The sequence below is a fragment of the Phoenix dactylifera genome, chromosome 15 (genome assembly GCF_009389715.1).
Source record: "Phoenix dactylifera cultivar Barhee BC4 chromosome 15, palm_55x_up_171113_PBpolish2nd_filt_p, whole genome shotgun sequence".
Taxonomy (NCBI): domain Eukaryota; kingdom Viridiplantae; phylum Streptophyta; class Magnoliopsida; order Arecales; family Arecaceae; genus Phoenix; species Phoenix dactylifera.
In genome coordinates, this window is record NC_052406.1 from 5,143,946 (window position 1) to 5,170,788 (window position 26,843).

General features: G+C 39.1%; 1 protein-coding gene across 4 annotated transcripts; it reads right to left on the reverse strand.

Moving 5' to 3' along the window:
* Nucleotides 1-214: 214 nt before the first annotated feature.
* On the reverse strand, nucleotides 215-25,296 carry LOC103712499 (probable protein phosphatase 2C 12). Of its 4 annotated transcripts, XR_604942.4 has the most exons (10): nucleotides 24,681-25,291; nucleotides 22,355-22,526; nucleotides 21,165-21,318; nucleotides 21,012-21,075; nucleotides 7,446-7,553; nucleotides 3,007-3,132; nucleotides 2,685-2,920; nucleotides 997-1,199; nucleotides 783-908; nucleotides 215-641 (listed from the first exon to the last, which is right to left on the reverse strand). XR_604942.4 is itself a non-coding variant. In XM_008799037.4 (9 exons), exons 1-9 carry the CDS (start codon nucleotides 24,879-24,881, stop codon nucleotides 874-876), a joined length of 1,299 nt encoding a protein of 432 aa, XP_008797259.1. In that variant the 5' UTR covers nucleotides 24,882-25,291; the 3' UTR covers nucleotides 215-873. The 4 variants fall into 4 exon arrangements, 3 of the variants coding, with proteins under 3 accessions (XP_008797259.1, XP_017699626.2, XP_008797257.2); XM_008799037.4 differs by having other exon boundaries at nucleotides 215-908; XM_008799035.4 differs by lacking the exons at nucleotides 215-641; nucleotides 783-908; nucleotides 997-1,199 and adding exons at nucleotides 1,224-2,286; nucleotides 2,382-2,505 and having other exon boundaries at nucleotides 24,681-25,295.
* Between the last annotated feature and the right edge of the window lie 1,547 nt (nucleotides 25,297-26,843).

Genomic DNA, 26,843 nt, shown 5'->3' on the forward strand with positions numbered 1-26,843 from the left:
TGAACAAAGGAGAGTCCTGTAAATGATGTATTCTGATCCTACAAATATTCCATGCATAAATAGAGAAGTGCAGCATCATTACAATGTCCCAGTTGAACTAATGACATGATAATTACATGAGGTTCCTGCAGATTACAGTTATGATCGCTTCTAGTAATTCAAAGAAATAAAATGACGGGGACAAAAAGACCACATTTAATGCACACAACGAATGTCCCGTAAGTCATTTGACATGCATAAAATTTCAATGCTTGTGACTGAAACTTTGGACAAAAAACATTCTCAGAAAATCATTCGATGATAATTTACTCGAGGATTAAAGTACAATGCCCTCAAAAGGCAAGCTTAAAAATTTCTATCAATCTAGCAACAAGTAAATCAGGTGTTTCATGTATGAGATGAATCAATTAGCAAGTCACGTGGGACGCTCAAGTGTTTTCTTGGAAACAATTATCAACTTCACCACCCCTATCAGCGGTACACTGCAGACTGTCATCAATTTTACCTCTATAAAATGATTCATTTACATGGCAATGAACCTAGAAAAGAATCGAGTTATCTTAGGCCCTTCATTAGCCGGACACTGCAGCATTGAACTTCTCAGTGCCTCAATGTCTCCAAATGAAAAATCAGCACATTGCCTGCCAAACAAAGCAGCTTTGCAACCAATGAGTGCTAATTTTAACATCTCACCTCAAAACTGAATGTTAGTGAAAATATCCAATGAAATGCCTCGTGCTACTCCAGAATTTTCATAGTAATCCAGAACTTGATGATCATACCATTTAACAGGAGGAAAAAGAAGTGTCTGGAGAGCTTCAACTTGAGCCATGATACAAAGTGTACTATCACTAATGCTACCAATGGCAACCACTACCTGCTTCCAGTACTCCTTCTAGAAGACGAATCTAGATATATTATTAAAAAAAAAACAAATAAGGCATCAACATTTTGCAGCATAGATAAGTTGGAAATGATTTTGCAAGTGTGCTATACCTCTTGAAGGCCTTTTTCCTTCCATTGCTTCCTTTTTTTTTTGGCAACTTCGGCAAAGGAATGGACCATCCCAAGGACGCAGTTTTCCATGTTGTGACGAACCGGCATGTACAGAAATTCCCTCACCCGGTTTCATCTCTACCTGGCAAACCGCACATATGAAAAGCTTGAACATGTTGCGTACTGGATATTCTGCATCTAACCTGCAGCATACAAGAATTTCATTAACCATTAATCATTTACCGTATAAACACTTATATCCCCCATTAAATGCTTGTCACAAACTCCAATGATATTTGTTGCAAATTGTTTTCTACAAGTTCATCAAGCTGGTATTATCATATGGTTCTATACAAGATGTTGGGCTGGGTTACCCTTGCAGCCATTATCTGTTTAGCTCTTTGGATACAAAGAAATAAAAGATTGTCTACAAACCAGTCTGATGGTGTTGTCGAAGTTGTGAATAAAGTGAAAGATTGCTAAGCCAGAGACAAAGTTCAGTGTTGTTGAGAAAAGTTGATCTTTATTCTTTTGTTTGTTCTATTTTTATGGTATTTCTTAATGCTGTTTGACTCTTTTGTATTTGCTGTACTTTTCATCTACTTAATGGAAGTGATTAGACACTGCCTAATTTTTTCAAAAAAAAAAAAAAGATAAAAGTAAAACAACATATGCTTATAAATGAACATGTCATAACTATTCAATAAGGCTCCAGACCAAGCTCAAGGTGAAGCAAGGGTTGCCCAAAGCTGACCCAAAATGTATTCAGGCTCAGCCCAACCTTCAATTATAACAGTTCAAGCCTGAAGGCTCTAAGGTAGTCGGTCCAAGGCATACTTCCAGCCCTAAACAATACTACAAATCTTGCTTGACTTCTAATGTGATATATTAGAGTAAATATATTGGACTGAGAATCAATTTGACTCTTGAGCAGGGTCGGCGGAACCGTCCCGAACCAGGCGGTTCCGGCCATTCCGAGCCATCCCGGGAGCTCACCGGGACGGTTCCGGCAACGAAAACAAAAACCATTGCCGGAGGCAGAAGAGAAGGAAAGAGAGAAAAAGAGCCTTCGCCTGCTGCCCCGGCAACGGTCGCCGCCAACCTCCCTCCCTCTCTTCGCCTTCTCTCTCTTTTCCTCTCTCGTTCTCCCTCTACCCCACCTCTTGCACTGTGTCGGTGAAGGCTCGGCACAGCCCGGCACGGGCCCGTACTGACTCGTCCTGCCGAACAACTGGTACGGTGCCCGGTACCAGTTCTGCTGACATTACTCTTCAATTTATAACCGATTCCCTAAAAATGAATACAGCATCAAATATTCATTATATCAAATCTTGCCACCTTCCCTCTTTGGCTAGATAATGTCATGAAGAAATTCAGAGGATTACTTCTTGGTTGCATGAGATTGTATTAGAATGAACAAGGTAGGATTCCTGCTTGCCAAGTGGATTTTCAGGATTCATGGAAGCTCCTCTGCAGCAATTCAGCACCACTAAAGTCTGCTGAAGCTTCCTAAAGCATTCATGATTTACCATGCCCATTTAGACCAAAAAAAGGCTTGGATTGTGGTGATGTTCTATGATATGGTGATGGTGAAGAAAACAAGACAAAGAATCTAAAAGCATCATTAGTAACCACTGATTTAATGAAGAAAGAAATTTAAATATCAAGATCTAAATAAAAATACTGACCTTTTGGCAAGCATTGCAGATCCCTCCTCAAATATTTCTTCCACAACATCTGGCTGAGAATAGCCTCTATCTGAATGAGATGTTGACTCACAAGACCTTCTGCGAAACATATTCTTGAATACCCCCATCCCTTGCCTCTTTTGTGACGGAACAGCAGGAGTTACCTTCTCTGGAGGTAATATATCAACTACAATGCAGGTAGTATCGTCTCTTAGTCCTTTGACTTGCACAGCTTCCTGCAAATGAAGCTATATAAAATAACTGATAGAAACAGTCAGATGCAGCTCAAACAAAATGTAGGAAAACCATTAGGATGCAGTACTTTAACAATCTGATTTGCTGCAACATCTGCTGGCAGGCCACGGGAGCAATTAAGAGCTGCTTCAGAAGTCAAAGCATCCCATACACCATCACTTGAGATGATTAGACGAGCACCAGCATTCGATAGCTGCACTTATCATGTAGAATCCATTATCATGATCATGTTTCAGAACTGTCATAATAGATCATAATAAGGAACACAAAAGTTGTTATTCCAACAATAGGCATCAACATGCATAGTTACAGGTGACAATAAGTGTGCTATTCAAAAAGATAGATACAAGAAGAATGCAGCAGAGTGAATTATATCATCAGAGGACAATAATTATCAAATGTTTCTACTGATATACACTCCGCACAGTTGAGCAGACAAGTTTAAGTACTGTTGTATCATTCTATTGATAGAAAGCATGGCATCTGTGATCTGCCAACAGCACAGACACTTGCCATGCATAATGAAAAAGATATTACATTTGTCAAAGGACACCCATAAAAAGTGAATAAAGATATACCAATGAAACTTCTTTTCTCACTGACACTGCTTAAGATGCTCCAAAAAATAGATAAGTCTGTATGCCTAGTGGGTTCTTAGAAACTCAGATGTTAGCTCCACTGGAGATCTCATTTATGGACACAAGATTACACTTTGAATGTTGGAATGATAAGGAGAGGAAAAGCATATAGTCAGATGTTATGTTTCCAACCCAATCCATGTATGTTTACCATAATCCATATGAAATTGGGGACCACAGAAATCTCAAAATTGCAAATCAGCAACCTCTGTCAACCCTAACATTTTAGCCCTGCCTCCTCTCCTGATATGGAGTAAAGATGTCACATTATACTTCCCAGCCATTGAGCCTCTCAAAATGTTGGTTTAGCTGTTATAGGTATATCATGCACAAAAGAAAGAAAATAGAGAAAAAATCTCAAACATGCAAAGTTGTTTAAATATGAAAACACATTTCGTAGTTATATGTCAAACCGCATATTAATATTCAAAGCACATTAAATAAAACAAACTCTACGGAAACATAGTTTTCAGAAAAGTTGGGGTCTAATAAATAATAGTTAAAACTGTAAATGTCTGCATGGTATAGAGTATCAGTAATAAGCAACCATATGAAATGATATTCTGACATGTAAACCAAGGTTTCCTAACCAGTATGGGATGTCTTACCGGTCAGAAATCCAGTCAGTATGGTATCACACCATACTGACAGGTGCCAGTCGATGAGAAACAAGAGGAGAAAAGCACTGGGATAGCCCTTCTCTATTTTAGCCCATGACAAGCCCAGAACCAGCAGGATCTGGTCTCAACAGATCCAAACCGGCTGTTCCACTTGATTTGGACCAGTTCGTAGCTTGTCCCAGGCTGAAACCAGAAACCATCCTGATTCTGCACTGATTCGGTTTGGTACACCCTAAACTGCATGGTTTGGGACAGTTCTGCCTTCCTTGATATGACCAATAACCTGGAAACTAACATGACTTATGTTGTGCTGGCCAGTCCCAGCACAGTAGATATTGCAGAATAGTAAGAGATCCCCTATCGCTAATATTAACAAGTCACTTAGGTTATAGAAAAGGAAACAACAAAACAAGAATGGAGGAATAAAAACATAAGAAAGAGAGAGAGAGAGAGAGAGAGGAGAAACTGCATGGACTCAACATCCAGTGTGTTCATTTCTGCCACATTAAGCTCTTTTGTGACCAAGTATAAATATGAATGACCCTAATAAGCAGCTAATCACCTATTAAGCGGCATACAATAGTTTTGTACTGACCATTATAACAAGCAGAAAAACATGCCCGCCAACATGTTATTTATGAAAACAATGAATTTACAGTAGAGAAATGACGGAGTTCAGAACTCCCAATTGAAGGATTAACTTGGAAGAACCAATTATCTATCCTACAAAAGACCTAATGTGAACTTATTGATGATTTGATCTTTCATGTTACTGGACAGTGATCACTTCCTTATATTCAACCTTCTTCCAGATACAATTTTTTCAGCATTGATGTGTTTGATTCCTTCATGAAAGATGAGATCATCAAATACGTGTATTTCCTAGTCATCACACTATAACTTACAAACATGCAGCTTGAAAGTTACATCCCACTACAAAGCAACTACAACATGACTTCACAGTATGTGCCTAACTAGGTATTCAGGTTCAATCACTGAAATGTTTGATAACTAGTAGTTAATCCGCTGGAAGGAAATTAATTCACATAGATGTTTCTGTCATTTTTACCCCAACAAAAGTGTTCTCATCCAAAGAATACATACTAATCAATCAATAGAGACTTTCCAGAAGCATGCAGAAGTTGCTTAGCAACAACGACTCCCACAGAAATTATCTGGCATGTTACTTTGACATAAATAAAACTCCTCAACAGAATTCTATACCTTCTTCACACATTCAGCAATACTACCTTGCATCTTCGTTTTGTAGTAAAACTTATAAGGAACGTACCAATCTACTTCCAAGCATCTCCATTCTTATAAATATAAAATATTTGTAACATTGTATACTATACCATGTCAGTAAGACATGGCCAGAGTACAGCAGTTCAAAAAATTCTGCCATGTGTATTGTTCTGTGCCAATCCCTATCAGCCTGTATTGTACATGCTAATTATATCATTGTATGCCAAATTTTGTGCCTACCATGAACCTAAACAAACCTAACAGCCCCCTTGTATTTTTGGCACTTCAAGTTTGTTTTAAGCATAAATCTACTACTTTGTGGTTTTAAAGGGCCAATTTCTGAATCAAACGTGCAAGTGGAAAACATCCTTTCATGTCAAATAAATCATTGCACAGCAATATTCATTGTCTTCTTAACAACAAAAATCAACATGTTATGGAAATCATTAGAAATAGTATCATCATATACAGTACAATTGTTAACATAGAAAGAAATACCAAAACATATTTTAGCCACTAAAGTAATGTTGTAGTGGAAAACTAGCATGTCAACTTTCAAAGCAAAATTCACAACTACAGGATGTGTATATATACAATGAAAAGGAATTTGATCACAAATATGAGAACTATAGGATGGTGAGCTTGATGTACAATTTAGTTATAAAGCACAGGCTCTGAAATGAGAAGTGAAAGGAAGCTTAAAAAGTAAAACCAATGGATAATTACATTTAAGATGGTATGGATCTGTTTTTATACATTAAGTATAATTTATACCGTAAATTCATTTCCCAATGCTGTAAAGAATGCCAGTTGACCCAAAGATTTGAACAGAAGTACTAAGGAATGCCATGATGAACTTAAGTATTTTAAAAATAAATACGAATCAATGAACAAGAACAAACAGCATATCTTAACTCAAATGGATAGGTTAAGATCCATTGATAGCGTTGTCCCTACACTTTCTACACAAGAGAGATCAACAGAACGATCTTATCTCTAATTAAAAAGATATACATATCCCTTTATTATTTATAGCATGAACTTGTAATTCCTGTGTTGTTAACATGTAAATTCAGCCCACGCAGCGTACATGATAAATAGCAAGTTACATGGATGCACAGGGAAATATTTAGGGATGCAACAGGCAGGGCTCAAGCCAGCCCAACCTTACGCAGGTCCGAATCAAACCCATGCAAGTATGCCTAAATCCTAGCAGTCCAAAAGACAATACTTTAGCCAGGCTCGAGCTAGCTCAGGCCTCAAATCTGAAGGACTGAACTGGCCTATACCAGGGGCAAGGGAGACAGCGAAAGAGAAGACTGCCATGAGATGATAGCAGAGCAGCAGATGACTGTAACCCAGATCCCTCAATTTAGCCTAACATACCCACACCCAACATTTAAACATGGATATTGGTATAGGCAGATGAAGAGACACAGAGGCAATTGTTGCAGTGGTGGCAGCCATCAAGAGGAGAGAGACGTTCAATATGATTTCAGTCCTGGCTTAGCTAACCATGTTTCATTTCAGCAGTTTCAATAACATCAACTTCAGGTTCAAGCAAATATACTAGATATAATTTTAAAATATATTGTATTCTTAAGGTCCATCTGGTGGTTTTAAAGCAAATATAATGTTAATGCAAACTGACCCCATACAAGTCCATCCTCTTTTTGAAATTTTTTCCCTCATTTGTACCCATGTGTATTGAGGCATACTGATCCCATAAAAGCCCCGTGTGGCATACCGTACCAAAATGGACCATGACTGGAACATGGTTATAGTTTGTGGAAATTAATATCCTTTCCCCATCATATTATATTTTGTTTAAAACAGTTGTCAACTACAAAGCAATGCTACATGTAGGTAAATAATATTAGGTGAATATCGTATGCATTTATGTCCATCATAGGGAATATGGAAAACAAGAAGCCATAATAGTCGTAGAATTCATTTTTCATGCAAAGAAAAAGTGGACTTTATGGATGAATTGACTTACAGACCTTTACTTGCTTGATGTGAGGAACAGGAACAATAAATTCACCAACATCCATATCTCCAATTGATCTTGATAGACACAAGCCACCTGGCCAGCACCTGAGAGGGCCAACCTGAAAAACCAGTGTTCCCTATTAAGTCAGATAGCCAAACTGTTGACCCCCCTAATGGATTTTGATGAATACAAAACACTAGAGTAAAATTCCATTATATCTTAACAATTCGATTGAGGAATTCATGTGTTTTACTTAGAAAATTGTTAAGAAATGTCTAGGCAAGTTCCCACAATTTTTATGAATTTATTGAAGAATATTTTGAGCTAAAGAAAAAGTTCAGGGACAGCCGAGACGTCTCCTGATAGTTTCAGAGACGTCTCTGGCACAAACAGGAAGAACTGGCACACTTGGAGTCGTCCCCGGCACCTGCCGAGTCGTCCCCGCGTTAGCGGAGTCGACTCTCTCAGAAGCGGAGTCGACTCTCTCAGTGGCGGCAGAAAGACGTTTCTCAAGGGATATGCGCGAGACGTTCCCGCTGTACGCGGAGTCGTCCCCGCAAGCAAAAAGGAGACTCCCCGAGACGTCCCCAAGATGGCGGAGACGGCTCTCTCAGGGTTTTCCAGAGAATGGTTTTTGCGGTTATAAGGAAGCGGAGTCGACTCTGAGATAGCGGAGTCGTCCCCACGCATAAAGTGGACACAAGCGGAGACGTCCCCTGAAAGAGCGGAGACGACTCTCTCAGGGAATTCCAGAGGGCAAGTTTTTCGGAGACAAAGAAGCGGAGTCGTCCCCACTCAAAAAGCACAGACAAGGCGAGACGTCCCCGTAAAGTGCCGAGTCGACCCCAGATAAAGTAAAAAGTAAAATCCTGTAGGTGAGACGTCTCTCGCTGTAGCGGAGACGTCCCCGGAGCGCCTGGGACGCGACTGACAGCTTTTCAGGTTTGATTTTGAATTTCAAATCCTTCTCTTTTTGTCTCTAACGGCTATATTTGCTTTTTGGGCTATAAAAGGGACCTCTTAAGTGGTTCTCAACAACTCTTCACCAACCCAAAGCAAAATCATTCAAGAGAGAAGTTTGAAAGAAAAGCTCAAGGGAGTGAGTGCATCCAAGGAAGGAAATCAAGTACTTTCAAGTCTCCCAAGTGATTTCAAGCTCAACCACTCTCGCGCGCTCGGGAATCAAAGCTCACACTCAACCCTACGCGGTCTACCTTGGAAGAATCAACATCTCCCACGCTTCCAACGGCAAAAAGATTCTTCCGGGTTTCATTGTTCATAAGTGCTATATTTGCTTTCTAGAGCTTTTATATTCTTTTGTACACTCTTTTATCGTGGTGCTTGTTCAAGTCAAGGGACTTGGAACAAGGGAAAGGCGTCCCAAGCCTAAGAGAAATTGGGGGTTTAGGGTTTGTTGTGAGCCCGGTGTAAAACAACGAGTTGGGTAGTGAACTCGCAAAACTACCGTACTGTAATCTTGGATTATAGTGGAAATACCCAAAGGCGCTTTGGGGAGTGGATGTAGGAGCAGTGAAGGCTCCGAACCACTATAAAACCGTGTGCTTGTGGTTGTCTTCTCTTATCCCTTTATCCTTGCTTTAGTTTATATATTTGTGTGGTTTAATCTTAAATTAGTCAAAAAGTTTTTTAAAACACCCAATTCACCCCCCTCTTGGGTGACCATCTTTGGGCAACAAGTGGTATCAGAGCAGGTGCTCTTATATTTCTTGAAAGACCTAACCGTCTTAGCCAAAGATCTAGATGGGAACACCCTTTAACAATGTTCCTGCCGAGGGGCAAGCAACCAATAGACCTCCACTCTTCAATGGGACAAATTATACCTATTGGAAGACTAGAATGAAAATCTTCATTCAAGCACAAGACTATGCCTTGTGGAGGGTTATAGTCAAGGGACCACAAGAACCATCACACATAGTTAATGGCATTCGAGTTCCCAAACCTGAAGAGGATTGGGATGAGAATGATGATAGGATGGCTCAACTCAATTCTAGAGCCATGAACTCATTATTTTGTTCTTTAGATGCAAATGAGTTTAATAGAGTCTCCACATGTAGTTCCGCTAAGGAAATATGGAATAAGCTTGAAGTTACCCACGAGGGTACAAATCAAGTCAAGGAGTCCAAAGTGAACATTCTAGTTCACAAATATGAGTTGTTTAAGATGGAACCCAATGAAACCATCACATGCATGTTTACACGCTTTACGGATATAATTAATGGTTTAAAAAGCTTGGGTAAATCCTACACTAACCCGGAACTTGTGAGTAAAATTCTCAGGTCTTTGCCAAAAGCATGGGAAGCAAAGGTCACGGCGATCGTAGAAGCCAAAGACCTCAACACCTTGGGGCTAGAGCAACTCTTGGGCTCATTGATGACGCATGAGCTCACGATGAAGCAACATGAAGAAGAGTTGCCGAAGAAAAAGACAATCGCACTCAAGGCTACCTCAAGTGTGTGTGAAGAAGAGAGCAGTGGGAGTGAAGAAGAAAGCCAAGATGAGGACTTGGGGTTGATAGTTAGGAAGTTTAAGAAATTCATGAGAAGGAAGAAACCCTTCCCAAGAAAGAAATTTGGAGGTAGAAATGATTGGGAAAAAGAAAAGGAAAAAGAAAGAGATCCAATCATATGCTATGATTGCAAGAGACCGGGACACATTCGTTCCGAATGCCCTCAACAAAACAAGTATTTTGGAAAGAAGAAGAAGAAGGCATTGAAGGCAACATGGGATGATAGTGACACATCATCCTCCGAGGAAGAGAAGGAAGAGACCGCCAATTTATGCTTCATGGCGTTCGAGGACGACGAGGTATGTCAAAACCCAACCATAAATTTTACTTTAGAAGAATTGTATGAAGCTTTTCAAGAACTTATGGGTGATTGTAGTATGTTAGGAGCAAAAAATAAAGAATTAAAAGCCTCCAATCAAAAACTAAAGGAAGACATTGAAAACCTATTAATTGAAAAGGAGAGCGTTAAAAATATTAATACTACTAACCTAGAAATTAAGAATTCAAAACTTAGTATTGAAAATGAAAAGGGAAAAACAGTAATTAAGGAATTAAATCTAAAATTAAAATCCCTATTCGATATTAATACCTCACTTGCACAAAATGTTGAATCTCTTAAAAAAGATAAGGAAGAACTAGTCAAAGAAAATTTGAATCTTAAGAATGAGGTACATAAGTACAAACCAATTGTTGAAAAATTCACACAAAGTTCTGAAAAATTAAATCTCATTCTTTCAAATCAAAGAGCCGTTTTTAATAAAGCCGGATTAGGTTATAAAACTAATAAACAACAAAAGTATCTAAAGAATTTCTTTGTAAAAGCGAAAGATGTAAAAACTGAAAAACCTACATGCTTTCATTGTGGAAAGACTGGACATAAAGTCTACTCTTGTATTCAAAGAAAAATCCAAACTAACAAGAGTACATTTGTGAAAGCCAAAAACATAACTAAAGTATGGGTGCCTAAGGGAACCAACCACACTAACCACGAAGGACCCAAGAAAACTTGGGTACCTAAGAGCTTCACATGATCATTTTGCAGGTATGCCTTGCAGCCGAAAATAAAAAGAGAATGTGGTATCTTGATAGCGGTTGCTCAAGGCATATGACCGGTGACAAGAGTCTCTTCGTCACCTTGGAATCAAAAGAAGGAGGAGTAGTCACATTTGGAGACAATGCTAAAGGCCGAATCATTGGTGTCGGTAAAATCTCCATATCATCCTCCTCATTTATTGATAATGTATTGTTAGTTAATGGACTGAAACATAATTTATTAAGTATAAGTCAATTTTGTGACAAGGGCTTTTAAAGTATCATTTGAATCGTCACTATGCATAATTAGTAGTCCAATTGATAATGAGATCATACTCACAGGACATAGGCATGGAAATGTTTACATGGTAGATCTTGATGATCTCACCATGAAGGATGGCCAATGTCTTGTAGCCATGAATCCTAAAGTCAATGAGACTAGTTGGTTATGGCATCGTAGGTTAGGGCATGCTAGCATGGATTTAATTTCTAAATTGATTACAAAGGATCTAGTCAAAGGACTACCGAAAATAGACTTTGAAAAGAATAAAATTTGTGCGGCATGTCAATTAGGAAAACAAACAAGAAGTTCTTTTAAGTCTAAGAACATAGTCTCAACGTCAAAACCCTTAGAACTAATTCACATGGATTTGTTTGGACCCACTAGAACTGCTAGTCTAGGGGGTAAGAAATTTGGTCTTGTCATTGTTGATGATTTTTCACGTTTTACATGGGTTTCATTCCTTGCACACAAAGATGAGTCCTTTCCCGCTTTTATCAAGTTTCATAATAAAGTTTCAAATGAACTCAATCTTAAGCTAAAAGCAATTAGGAGTGATCATGGTACCGAGTTTGAAAATCAACACTTTGAAAAGTTTTGTGACGAAAATGGTATCAATCACAATTTCTCGGCACCTAGGACACCCCAACAAAATGGGGTGGTAGAAAGGAAGAATCGCACACTCGCAGATATGGCTCGTACCATGTTGTGCGAATCGGATCTACCAAAGTATTTTTGGGCTGAAGCAATAAGTACCTCATGTTATATCTTAAATCGTGCTTTAGTTAGATCTATCTTAAAGAAAACACCATATGAATTGATAAAAGGCAAAAAACCAAATATAAGTTATTTTCATGTTTTTGGTTGTCGATGTTTTATTTTGAACAATGGAAAGGACAATCTCAGTAAATTTAGTGCCAAATCAGATGAGGGGATCTTCTTAGGTTATTCCTCATCTAGTAGAGCATACAGGGTCTTCAACAAGAGAACTCTCGTTGTTGAAGAATCCATTCATGTTGTTTTTGATGAAACTAATGGAGATTCTTCTAGAAAAGAAGAAGATGTTGAAGCAGGTATACTTGAAGACCGAATCAAGGAATTCTCCATACAAGACAAACAACATGAGGATGAGGTTAAGGAAGATACAAATCAGCAAGATGAAGAAGATCAACCTCCATCAAACAATCAAGATCTTCCTAAAGAATGGAGGTATGCACATGGTCATCCAAAGGATCTAATCCTTGGTGATCCTTCACAAGGTATAAGAACTAGATCTTCTCTAAGAAACACTAGTAATTATCTTGCTTTCGTTTCACAAATAGAGCCTAAATCACTAGAAGAAGCTGAAAAAGATGATAATTGGAATGAACGCTATGCAAGAGGAATTAAACCAATTTGAAAGAAATGAAGTTTGGACTCTAATGAAAAGACCCCCAAATGTTTCAATTATAGGCACCAAGTGGGTGTATAGAAATAAACTAGATGAAGATGGAATAGTAATAAGAAACAAAGCTAGGCTAGTGGCCAAAGGATATAATCAGGAGGAAGGAATAGATTTTGATGAAACTTTTGCTCCTGTTGCTAGATTAGAAGCTATTAGATTACTTTTGGCATATGCATGCTTCATGGACTTTAAACTCTATCAAATGGATGTAAAAAGTGCATTTCTAAATGGTTATATAATGGAGGAAGTTTATGTAGGACAACCTCCAGGTTTTGAAAATCACTTACATCCAGATTATGTGTATAAATTGCATAAAGCATTGTATGGACTTAAGCAAGCTCCTAGGGCATGGTATGAAAGATTAAGTAATTTCCTAATTGAAAACAAATTTAAGAGAGGAAATGTAGACAAAACCCTCTTTATTAAAAGAAAAGGAAATGACTTATTGCTTGTACAAATTTATGTGGATGATATAATTTTTGGTGCTACTAATGATAGTCTTTGTCAAGAGTTTGCCAAGCTTATGCAGGGAGAATTTGAAATGAGCATGATGGGTGAGCTCAACTTCTTCCTTGGGCTGCAAATAAAACAATCAGAGGAAGGCATATTCATCAGTCAGTCCAAGTATATCAAAGAAATGTTGGAGAAATTCAAGATGAAGGATGCAAAAGAAATCAGCACACCCATGGGCTCAAGTTGCAAGCTTGATAAGGATGAAAAAGGTAAAAGTATAGACTGCAAATTGTACAGAGGTATGATAGGCTCTTTACTTTACCTTACTGCTAGTAGACCAGATATATTATTCAGTGTTTGTATGTGTGCTAGATACCAAGCATGTCCTAAGGAATCACACTTGCAAGCTGTTAAAAGAATATTTAGATATCTAGTAGGGACATCTAATGTAGGCTTATGGTACTCTAAACAGTCTGACATAAACTTAATTGCTTATTCCGATGCTGATTTTGCCGGGTGCAAACTCGACAGAAAAAGCACAAGTGGGACATGTCAATTCTTGGGTGCCAATTTGGTTTCTTGGTTTAGCAAGAAACAAAATTCAGTTGCCTTGTCCACAGCTGAAGCTGAGTACATTGCAGCTGGAAGCTGTTGTGCCCAAGTTCTTTGGATTAAGCAACAGCTTGAAGACTTCGGTATTAAAATGGACAATATACCAATTAAGTGTGACAATACAAGTGCAATCAACTTAACAAAAAATCCTGTTCAACACTCTAAGTCAAAGCATATAGAGATTAGGCATCATTTTATTAGGGATCATGTGATGAAAAATAATGTGATGATTGAATATGTATGTACTGAAAATCAATTAGCTGATATCTTTACAAAGCCCCTTTGTAAAGATAGATTCAATTTCTTAAGGAATGCGTTGAGCTTGTATGATCCTAGCAAATGAAGTGAACTTGTATTGCTTTACTTTGCTACTCGAACTAGTAACCCACCTCAAGGCAAACATATGTGAAAACATGAATTCATCTAAACTAAATGACGAACTGTTTGACTTTCCGGAGGATGGTTACCCTCCCTTGGACTCTTCATAGAGATATTTTCAGAGCCTATAACATGGGTATTCGAAATTTGGTCAAACATTCCTCATTTCAATCTTAATAATCTAAAAGTCATTATCAAATCATTATAGGATGTATTATTAAGGGGGAGGATCACAAACAAATTCACTCTGTGTCTATCAAAAGAAATCACGATTGATTAGGGTGATTAAACAAAAATCTGGAACTGCAGTCTGAAATTTTTTGTGCCGGAGACGTCTCTGGCAAGTCGCAGAGACGTCCCCCCAGGGGGAGACGTCTCGCCTTAGTGGCGGAGACGTCTCGGGGACCGAATGAGGGCTTTTTAAATAGGTCGAAATCGCTCGAGCCGACTCGAGCTTTCTCCCTCATTCCCGACCAAAACGGAAAGCCCTAGCCTCCACTTGCTCTCCACTTCAAAACCTAGCTTCCATTTGCCCTAAATCGCAAACCCTAGCATCCATGGCACCAAAGAAAGCTAGGACAACCCGTGGGAGGCGACCTAGAGTAGCGGGCGACGGCGAGGAACGGCGGGAAGAACCCTCCGCGCCTTCTCCTCCGGTTGCTCCACCGACCACGACGATTTCCTGTGCAAATCGCACAGTCACGACTGGCAGGCACATCGATTTTTCCTTTCTAGATCATGAGGGGTTCTCTATTGGAGAGAGACTCCGAGCCCAAGGGTGGGAGCACCTTTGCACCCTCAAAATCTCGACCTACTCCGGCCTTGTTAGAGAAATGTTTAGTGATATGGCCTTAGGGGACTTAGGGTACACTGCATATGTCCGAGGGACATTGGTAGAAATTAATGAGGATGTCCTATCCACTGTCCTACAAATTCCTAAGGACGGTGAGGCACCGACCTCACATCCCCAAAGGGAAATAGCCCTAAACTTGATTCTAGGAAGAGAGGACTGCGGCCCTCTTGATGTTGTCTACTCCCAGGACCTAAATGCAGAAATGAGACTTCTTTTAAGCATTGTCAATCGGGTCCTATTCCCCAAAACCGGTCGCTTCGATTTTGTTTCGGAGCGTGATTTAGTCATAATGCACCATATCCTACTAGGGATCCCCCTAAACCTCCCTAGACTCATGCTAAATTACATTGCCCAATGTCATAGGTATTCTAGGTTGAGTATACCCTATGGCATGATCTTTACCTTAATATTTAAACACTTCAAGGTTCCCATTCCACCAAATGAACCTGCAAAGGCCCTAAGAAACACCGATTATTACAATGAGGGCTCAATGAGAAGAATGGAATTTCACAAGATAGATGGGTCGTGGGTCAAGGTTCCAAAAAGAAAAGCACAAACCATAGAGCCTGAAATCCCACATCATGAGCCTGACCATCACTCTCCTCCACCTAGCCACATGGACATCCCTGATATTCCCTCCAGCTCAGCTGGACCTTCCACATCCATGCCACAACCTCCTCCAGTCAGTGGGACCTCCTTCCTATCAGAGGAGCAGATGCACACTTTAGCATCTGTTATTTGTCAGCAGATGAGGGAGGAGATGAGATCCATGATGACTGCAGAGCTGGCCCCCATCAGACAAGAGCTGAAGGAAATTAGAGCTCAAATTGAAGCCATAGAGCAGCAAAGAGTTGGGGTAGGTGCCACCCAAACATTCAGATCGATAGAGCTCAAAGACAGTTTGAAGGCCATTTCCGAGAGTCTCAAAGAGTTGACAAAGCCAGATGGCAATGTGGGCACCCTAGTTGCCCAACTTAGAGGCAGAATTGAGATGGCAACCTTAGAGTTTGAAGCACTTGTGGCAGGTTTCCACAAGTCACAGGGAGATCACTTTAAGACTCTCATGGATTCTATCAATGGCTTCATAGATGCAGCCTGTAAGGCTTATGCACAAAGTACAATGCCCCATGAGCAACGACGCCGATGATGGATATCCTATAGGATCTTCTTTTTGTAAATCCTAGGCCATTGTGAAACACTTTTGTACTAGAAATCAATACTTGTTATGACTCTTCCTTTTGTACTTGAAATCAATACTCTTATGTACTAACTTCAAAGACTTACAATGACATATGAATGAATACAATTTCTTTTTAAAATCTTGTGTACATTGCCAATTCTGTGTATGTGTTTGATTGTGTGATACAAAGAAACAGGGGGAGCACATCTTGTGATAACTATGTTAAACTAAACGATGAGTATGAAATGAATTCCACAAACAAAGGGGGAGTAATATGAATGTCACACCTTGAGTATCATTTGTCCCCTTCATTGTTGATGACAAAAGGGGGAGTAGAATATTGTAAGGGGGAATAGAATATTGAAATATGAATATTGAAAAATATGGATATTGAAAGGGGGGTATAGAATGAATATTGAATATGGTTATTGAAGAATATTAATTTTAAGATAATTGGCCCTTCTGGAAAAGAAAGGGGGAGTCAAAAAGAATCTAGTTTTTAAATTATCTTCAGCATCAATATATCATTCTAACTTGATTCAAATTCAGTTCATATGATAAAATCATTTAAGAACTATAAAGATCAATCCTATGCACAAGGAAATTTAAGTGATGCACATCGTATCTAGTTCAAATCAAAACATTATACTTGTATATCTGATCAATACTGTGTATATGTTTAAATTTCAAATTTTGCATATACTCAGTGTTTTGTCATCATCAAAAAGGGGGAGATTGTTGACCCCCTAATGGATTTTGATGAATACAAAACACTAGAGTAAAATTCCATTATATCTTAACAATTCGATTGAGGAATTCATGTGTTTTACTTAGAAAATTGTTAAGAAATGTCTAGGCAAGTTCCCACAATTTTTATGAATTTATTGAAGAATATTTTGAGCTAAAGAAAAAGTTCAGGGACAGCCGAGACGTCTCCTGATAGTTTCAGAGACGTCTCTGGCACAAACAGGAAGAACTGGCACACTTGGAGTCGTCCCCGGCACCTGCCGAGTCGTCCCCGCGTTAGCGGAGTCGACTCTCTCAGAAGCGGAGTCGACTCTCTCAGTGGCGGCAGAAAGACGTTTCTCAAGGGATATGCGCGAGACGTCCCCGCTGTACGCGGAGTCGTCCCCGCAAGCAAAAAGGAGACTCCCCGAGACGTCCCCAAGATGGCGGAGACGGCTCTCTCAGGGTTTTCCAGAGAATGGTTTTTGCGGTGATAAGGAAGCGGAGTCGACTCTGAGATAGCGGAGTCGTCCCCACGCATAAAGTGGACACAAGCGGAGACGTCCCCTGAAAGAGCGGAGACGACTCTCTCAGGGAATTCCAGAGGGCAAGTTTTTCGGAGACAAAGAAGCGGAGTCGTCCCCACTCAAAAAGCACAGACAAGGCGAGACGTCCCCGTAAAGTGCCGAGTCGACCCCAGATAAAGTAAAAAGTAAAATCCTGTAGGTGAGACGTCTCTCGCTGTAGCGGAGACGTCCCCGGAGCGCCTGGGACGCGACTGACAGCTTTTCAGGTTTGATTTTGAATTTCAAATCCTTCTCTTTTTGTCTCTAACGGCTATATTTGCTTTTTGGGCTATAAAAGGGACCTCTTAAGTGGTTCTCAACAACTCTTCACCAACCCAAAGCAAAATCATTCAAGAGAGAAGTTTGAAAGAAAAGCTCAAGGGAGTGAGTGCATCCAAGGAAGGAAATCAAGTACTTTCAAGTCTCCCAAGTGATTTCAAGCTCAACCACTCTCGCGCGCTCGGGAATCAAAGCTCACACTCAACCCTACGCGGTCTACCTTGGAAGAATCAACATCTCCCACGCTTCCAACGGCAAAAAGATTCTTCCGGGTTTCATTGTTCATAAGTGCTATATTTGCTTTCTAGAGCTTTTATATTCTTTTGTACACTCTTTTATCGTGGTGCTTGTTCAAGTCAAGGGACTTGGAACAAGGAAAAGGCGTCCCAAGCCTAAGAGAAATTGGGGGTTTAGGGTTTGTTGTGAGCCCGGTGTAAAACAACGAGTTGGGTAGTGAACTCGCAAAACTACCGTACTGTAATCTTGGATTATAGTGGAAATACCCAAAGGCGCTTTGGGGAGTGGATGTAGGAGCAGTGAAGGCTCCGAACCACTATAAAACCGTGTGCTTGTGGTTGTCTTCTCTTATCCCTTTATCCTTGCTTTAGTTTATATATTTGTGTGGTTTAATCTTAAATTAGTCAAAAAGTTTTTTAAAACACCCAATTCACCCCCCTCTTGGGTGACCATCTTTGGGCAACACAAACTATAACCAATGCTATAGATAAAAAATGTCTCATCATATACTTACAACCATGTATAGAATATTAATTAATGTAGACAGTATAATACCATCAAAGATACTTAGAACTTATGAGATCATTATGTCCAAGTTGTATAGCTAACTGTTTTACCCACAGAGTTTGGCAAAAACTTCAACATTCTAAAAGAGTCATGCACGCCATTGAGGTGGTAGCTCAGTAGAACTGGGCCTTACTTCCAACCAAGCGGTTCCGAGTTCGAAACGCGCAGGCGTCGATTAAATTGTGGAAACCGGATGCTCCCTGCTCGGACGTGTAATTTGGGAGGGCTTATTAGTCCGCTAGTAGCCTCGGTGGTGCTAGGTGTGACGTACTCACACGGAGGGTAACCGTGCCGGAGCCCAGAGGGGTAACGAGCCGGGCCCACGGGTGGGGAGAGTATAAGTAAAACCGGTCGGCATGCCCAACACAAGGTCATTTCTGCCCGCATCGAACATTCTCCTAACGGGATAGGGGCCCAGTGGGGGCTGCTACGCAGGGGTGGGCTTGTCCCTTCCTCCCCCCTTCCCCTTTTTTCAGCAAAAAAAAAAAAAGAGCCCTGCACATGTATCTATTTTTATCAATCAATGGGGCATGGATGAGGAGACAAAGGAGGGGGGGGGGGGGCTTATGTTTTTTTTTCTCCCTTTTTTTCCAATTGGTGGGGCCTAGGCAAGCAGAGGAGGCGGCACGGACCTTACAGTTTTTTTCCTCTCCTGTATTATTTTAGGGTGAAAAAAATCAACACAGAGAAAGGGCGAAGACATGGGGGACTTTTGATGCTTTTTGCTAAGGTAAGGACCAGCTTCAGGCATTGGGGCTGACTGCAAGAAGCCAGCCTCCAAGTCTTTCCCATTATATATGAGTAAATTGATGATAAGAGGGAGTGCATTATGCAAAATTAAGCCTTTTGATCAATTAAGTCATATCTCTAAGAAGCAAAACAGATTTCACAGCTTTTGTAGTTAATCTTAAAACATTCTTTTAAGCCATCAAAAATTACATGTCTTGATCTAGTTAAATGAGGTTAGTACATTTCTACTTTTTCAAATAAGCTGTCACCACAAATTGGCAAGCCATTCAATTATACATGGTGAACTAGAAGAAAACCAACATACTTAAAATAAATGAAAAAAAAATAATATATTGATTCTATTACCTATGGGGAAGAACTATAATTATTTAAGCACAAAATTGTTCCAAACACACGTGCTCACATGTTCGCGCGTGCGCACATGCAAGCATGCACGTGTTCACACTCGCGCGCGCGCACCCCCGCACCCGCACCCGCACCCACCCGCACCCACCCACCAAACACACGCCCACACACACACTTGTGTATACAATCAGGTAAGACTCCCATATAAAACCTGTTTCCAACAAAATTTCAAGACTAAAACTAGTGGGATGTCTACCAGAATTCAAACTTTTAACTTGTTCATGGAGCAATCAAACTTTACCTTAACACCTAAGCAGTAATAAAAATCCACCAAACTGCCATTAGTTGTAAGTGAAGAACAGAAGAAACACGTTCAGAGCAAGGAGTTACAGCCATCTAGACTTAAATTAGCCTCATAGGTAGTAGACAACTATTTAAAAACCTGAAGAAAGTATAACTCTTTTGACATGTGACTACAAACAAAAGGTAGTAAACAGCTTAAGCACAAACTAATCTGCCAGCTGCATTATAAGGAAGCTAAAAAACTATATAAAGTACAGAAAAATCGAGGGTATAGATGTATACAACTATAGACTTCACAAAATGTGAATGTGCAACAGCGATTTCTTTGGACAAAGGCAAAAAAAGGCCAGCACTCCAGCAAAATTGAACACTTGAAAGCTGGATAACTGATAACAATTCAACAATCACTGTAAATGGAACAAACTATTTTTGTAGCCTCATAAAGTCAATCAAACTTTTTAAAAAAGAGAGAGAGAGAGAGAGAGAGAGAGAGAGAAATTTCCAAAAACAAAATAAATATAATAGCTCTTACTCAAATATATTGCTCATGAGAAAAATGGGGTGCATATACCAGCAGCACACTACATGTTCCCGCACTTTCAAACATTTTTTTTATTTGACTGTCCAATGCATATAAATACCAATAAAACTTGTCTACATCCCTTGAAGTTGCTCCTATGATTTCTTGAATGACTTTTTTAAAAGATTAAAAACTGTAAACACAAAATTTCTAAACATTTTTAATAGTCAATTCAATTTCATTAGGGAAAAGACTATACACATGCCAACCAGGTGTCCACAACCAGAACAGTCTGTCAGCTAGCTTTGCATATAAAGAATAAAATAGCTTTGCATATAAAGAATATTATTCAACAAAGCAATCAGCTCAATTAATCTGGAAGTTGGAATATATACTAATGGAGAAGATGGGAACAGAGGCTCCTACAAAAGTATAAAGATAATGCCGTGACTACAAAAATTCAACGGCATAAAGTATCTAAAACAAAAACAAATAAATATGAACAAAGTATGCAAGGAAACAACCTCTGCACCACCAACAACATTCAGTCTCCCAACCTCACCTCCACTCGCTGTTATACGTTCCACCCTGCAGAAGAGTAAACCATAAAAAATTGACTGACAAAAACCAACAGGATCTTCTGAAGTTATTATAGAAAACAAGGGAAAAAAGCTTACTCCTCTTCATTGGCTTCTAGCCTATGATCTGCAGACATGTAATAAATTGAACCTTCAGCAGATTCAAGTATGCAACGTGAATCACCGACTGATGCTACAGTTACAACCCATTCGTCTATTATAACAAATGTCACAGTTGTTCCAGAGGTATGTGCTGAAATGTAAATCAACAGATCAGGCATAACAAATAATAAGTTGTATGACAGTGATGGAGGCAAGAAATTAAAAAAGCTTATCAAGCATCAGAAAACACAAAAGATAAATCTAGTAATTGTAATACAGAAGTGAATATTAAAACAGACAGATGAATTGACTTTCACAATTCATTAGATAGCATCTATGATTGTGCTACTCAAAAAGTTAACAGAAGTTACAGTTATAACAGCCAGATATTATGCTAAAGACAAGTTTGAGGACACCTTGTGCTAGGCATTTGCACTCTACTCCTCAATAAAGTATAGCATTGGTCCAAATCAACAATATAATATTATAATAAAAATAACCTAAAGAATTTGACTATTTCAGAACTAGATGAATCCTTGGAAATTTTACCAGCCAAGAGAATATGAAATGTAAGCAGAGAGATGAAATTTCTGTTGCAGAAATGTCAAGATCATTATGTTGAATCTATATGTAGTGCGCAACGTTCAAAATTAAGATGTTTGTATTCATGATGTTGAATCTATATATGATGCAAAAGATAATAAATAGCTGATCACTAAATTGAACTCCACAATCACTACATCCTTATACTACTAATATACAAGTGCCACATTAGTCAAGCGCAACAAAAGCTAAATCAAAGTAACCGCCCCTTGATAGGTCATATACTTACAATCAAGGTTTTAAATCCTGTGGGATAGGGCCATCCCAATTTTTCTGTGGAACAGGACATGCTGTCGTCCCACCAAATCCCGATACTTGGGATGGGGGGTGCCTCAAAGCATGCCGTCAGGAAACTGGGACAATGGCAGGATGGTCCTGTCCCAGTTCTTGGGATGGTACCCTATCCCAGCATCCCACCGGACATCCCACTAGGATTTGAAACTATGCTTACAATAATTTAATAAATTTGAATAGACACAACAATGGTTAGAACAACAACTTAATCCAACATGAAAGAATATAGATGCTTAAGATCCTGCAAGGTCAAGACACAAAGTAATGTCCACTTAATATTCCGCATGTACCTTTAGTTTGAAAATCTTTATCTGTTTTAACAAACCCTGCAACCAAAGCTCTTGGTAGCGCTGCTAGCCATTCATCTCTACTAAGATCTGAGGGAATGGCACATAAAATATTATTTAAGAGATTTTCCTTGGCATATATTGCAGCTGCAGAACCATTGTGCCCATCAAATAGCTGCAAAAGAAAAATGCAGTTGTTCAATACAAAATTTCAAAATAAACATTAATGTTGCTAGCATTGTTCAAAATCAGAACATGCTCAAAGCAGGCATTATTAGAAACAGTGTTTGCAGCAATTCCAATGTCATTGGCATAATATAACACAAATATTTCATAAGATATGTGATAGCAGTTATTTAACAGTTCAAAAAAATACTAATAATTCTACATCCGAGAGATTTCTAAAAGCAACCTAAGTAACAGCTTTTGCAACATAACATACACAAAGGGGTAGAAAAAAACTGCATGAGGAGCATCTTTGATTGTTTCAAAATAAATATAATGGGAAGAAGAACAGCTCAATTTTATGGGATTTTGCCCTCTACATTTGCAAAAGCTAATAACTTAGAATTTCATAGCTACATGATGATAACAGCATACAGCACAGAAAAGCCTTAAAAAGAAACAACAACAAAGAGAGTGTGTTGCCATCTAAAATTGTAAGTGCTTTTAGGAAATACATGATCCTTTCATCACTTGAGAAATCCTGCACGTGTCACTGCTCATGCAACATCATAAGATCTCACTAAACGTTCATGAGAAGACTGAGGAAAGCAGACAAATATAGTGCAATGAAATTCAATATGGGCTGGTATGTGCAAGTGTTAACACACAAATCTCTGTAAAATGGAAATACCATCAAACCTATTCTCAGTTAAGCCAATTCCAGTTTAATTTTATCAGTTTCTAACAAGTACTTTCTGGTGTTTCTATAGAGAGCTAGAGAGACAGTGGAAACTAATTTTTCATCACTCTTATTCAAGCAGGGAAGGATAAAAGACAAGGAAACACATGATGCTTAGCTGATTACTCTTGTAAACAAAATGTACCACATAATGAATGAAAGTGTTTGCTAATCATTTTCGAAAAGTGTTTGGGATGCAGGAGTAAGTGAAAGTCAAAGTGTGCATGCTTTGTTTGCAGAAGGAATTCTCTACAGGCTACACACAGAACTAGGACTAGAAGCAGACACTCAGAAGTCTTACGAGCATAATGAGAGTTTAATGCAATAGTGAATCAGCAAATAACATCAGAGGCTCAAACTGATGGAGCAATTGACCATGAAAAATCTTGTTTAACTTCAGCAAATGTCGAGTTCATATACAGAGACAGTCACAAAGTGATCATCTTTCTTCTGGTAAACACAAAGAGATTATTTTAATCTACTAGCTTCAGCATAAGAAATTTTTAGGGTGCTATGGAAGTTATGATTTTCCCTTTATGTTTTGCACCTTAAAGCTACACTAAGCATATGGCTCGTTACCATGTGATGTTATCAGTTGACATTTGATTTTATTATCAGTCATGTGCATTCAAGGAGTCTTGTGAGGTTATGACTAGGGTGTAGTTTGTCAAGAGGTGCATTTCAGCTTATTTCAGCACTTTCGAAGACAATACAGTTCTTATTAACCCCCTTTTCTTCAGCAGGTTTTAGTCTCTCTTTCACGCACCATATGATTATGAGCAAACATGGGTGGGGAAAGAGCAAAAATAGCATCTTAATATGCTTTATACATCATGATTTAAGTTTTATAAGAAAATAACCTAAATTAACTATAAAACTTGGCAATCCAAATGGCATTTCAATCCATCCAAAACTAGAAATGCCAAAGCCAATCGAATTATCAAATCCAGCAAAGTTGTCTGAAGGATCCAGAAAAATTTGTAAGTGAACTACCCCAAGCAGATCATACGGGATTTACTGCACCTGCCGGCACCACCACCTAAAACTGCACCAATACTATGTCCTCCAGCACCATCACAGCAGATTGTACGGAGAACTCATCAGAACCCTCCGGACCAAAAGAGTAGTGTCGTAAAAAATTCTCAATTCTCGAACCAAGGATTCATAACACCTAGTAAAATTCCACTCAATCCAAAGATTCATGGCACCTAATAAAATTCCACACCATCTACAAATGTCAGCACAATCACCAAAGTTGTCAACACCACAACAAACCAGCAATTCAACGAAAAATCAATAATTTACAAAAAAAAAAAACAACCACCATCCAAACATCACAACAATATAATCTACAAACATTCAGGAAAATCATGAAAGATTCAACAATGGGAGTCAAGAGGACAGGAGAGAGGGAGAGAGGGATACAGCGAAGACGGAGAAGGTGGTGACACCGTCGCCGGGAATGCGCTGGCAGTCCGACTTGAGCAGGGTGAAGTCCTCCCCTTTCTTGCTCTGGCTCGCTTGCCCATGCAAGATATCAGGCTTCTCAATCTTCTCACTCGTCAATTCCCTCTTCAGCAGCACGGCCAGTGGCACCGTCTGATTTCCCGCTGCCTTCGCCGCCATGATTCCCCAAATTCTCCTCCCCGCCCCTTACTCCCACGCCTCCACCGGCTTCGAATTCCTCTCCTTTGTACCAATTACACCGAATCAAACCCAGACAACTCGCTTTTATCCGACTATTTGAAAAAACTGGGAGAAATCTGTGGTTCCTTATCCGAAAAATTCGATCTGAAAAGGAGGAAAGAAAAGGGGGAAAGAATCACATGGATCAGTGACGCGGAAATCCAGCAGGAAGGCAGCCCGCCACGCGGAATCGATGGAACGGGCATGGAAAGAGGCGAGAATTAATGGAAAAGGAATCATCAAAAGCGGCAAGTGTGGAGAGAATCAATGGAAGAGAAGAAGGATTTTTTTTTTTCTTTCTTTCCTCTTATCTTCATTGGGGAGACAGAGGGGGGGGGGGTGCGGGGAAGGGCGGAAGACAAGGTCGGCCTCTGGCATGGGAAAAATTTATCGGACGCGTTATTTTTATCCCAATTCCTGGGTGTTGGCGGTAGGATGTCCCGCGGGAGGGGTTTAGGCTGAGCGGCTTGGCGCGTGCGTCTACTAGCGGGAAGCTGGCCGGAACGGGACCAGTCGATTGGTCCGGATGAGCCGGACCGGTCCGTTTTACTGAACCGGTCTGATTGCCTGAGCCAACTCTTAAGTACTTATGGAACTCACCGATGCAAATCTTTGCTTGGGCGGCATCCCACTTCAAGCTTCTCGCTGCACACAACCTCATCAAGCACTCATATCCTCCATTTCTAATGTTCTCTGACTTTGCAGTTATTTTCCATTTACTTTTTTAATTTTCTGCTTTCTATCAACCTTGTTCTCTCTGGTTCCCTTCTGTAATGACTTCATCTATTTGATGATATTGGTGAGGCTTTCATTCGTTTAACTATCTCTTCTCTACCATGCATAAAATAGTTTTTTTTTTAACTATAAAAGAGCATACTCTCATCAAAAACTATGAAAAGATTTGAGCTTTATATACGCTCAGGCATAGCTGGAGGATTTTCTTTTTCAAGAAAATGTTACATGTCCACCAAAAGTCCTAGAAAGGATCACAAACAAACGACGACTTTCTAGGAACCTCGAGGGGAGAAATTGGTATCCTGTTCCAAAATTAACACTCAATTCTTTTGTATCTTGCACCAAAAATCTGTTTTATATTCTTTCGGAGGGTATTCTTGAAATATAGAAATTTTCTCTTTCTTTTTTTGTATTTTAAGATAGAGAAGGCCTGCTAAATAAAAGTTTAATCCTCGAACACAAGGCAGAGGGTGCAGCGGAGAAAACCCAAAAAATTAAGTTTTAATAACCTCTGATTTTAGCCCTCCAAAAGACCTTGTATACTATTATAATACGGGAGGAAAAAAAAGAGTGAAGGAAGTGGTACCAATTTGGCACGGCATAGGTTAGTCGCATGTAGAATTGGAAAGAAAGAAAGAGTGAAAGAAAAGAAAGAGTGAACCAGTGAAGTTGCATGTGGATAGTACATAAGATTAATGGTTCCTCTCTTGATTGAACTAAATCAACAAAACTTTTTTTTGGAGGAATAAGTTTAGTATCATATCAACTCTCCTTCTCATATTTATTTTTACATTTTCATCATTCATGATTTAAATTTTAAATTGTATAGTGTAATTGTTGAATTAAAAATATTTTATCCTGGTATGATTATATATTTTGTCAGATTTCTTCCACAACAATTCATTATTAATATTTTTTTTACAATTTACATATATTATAATTTAAAATTTTATATTTATATTTTTCTTAAAGATGTATTTTATGTGCTTTATTACCAATAAGGCTATGTCTAAATTTTGTTGATTAATACCAAGATTCTAGAAATTCTAGAAGATATTTATTCTAATTTTAATTGACTCAAAGTTCTGTGCAATGCTCATTTTGTATCAGAGAAAGCAGCACAGTACTAAATAGTTGCCACAACATTCATTTACGGAGACAAACAAC

Bases quoted from the DNA above. Each gene is read 5' to 3' on its own strand.
- LOC103712499 (XM_008799035.4), bottom strand. From the start codon at position 24,881: ATGGCGGCGAAGGCAGCGGGAAATCAGACGGTGCCACTGGCCGTGCTG. The intron at 22,527-24,680 runs GTATCCCTCTCT...TTTCTTTTGCAG, and splicing joins CCACCTTCTCCGTCTTCGCT to CTATTTGATGGGCACAATGG. The intron at 21,076-21,164 runs GTAAGCTTTTTT...ACTCTTCTGCAG, and splicing joins CTAGAAGCCAATGAAGAGGA to GGTGGAACGTATAACAGCGA.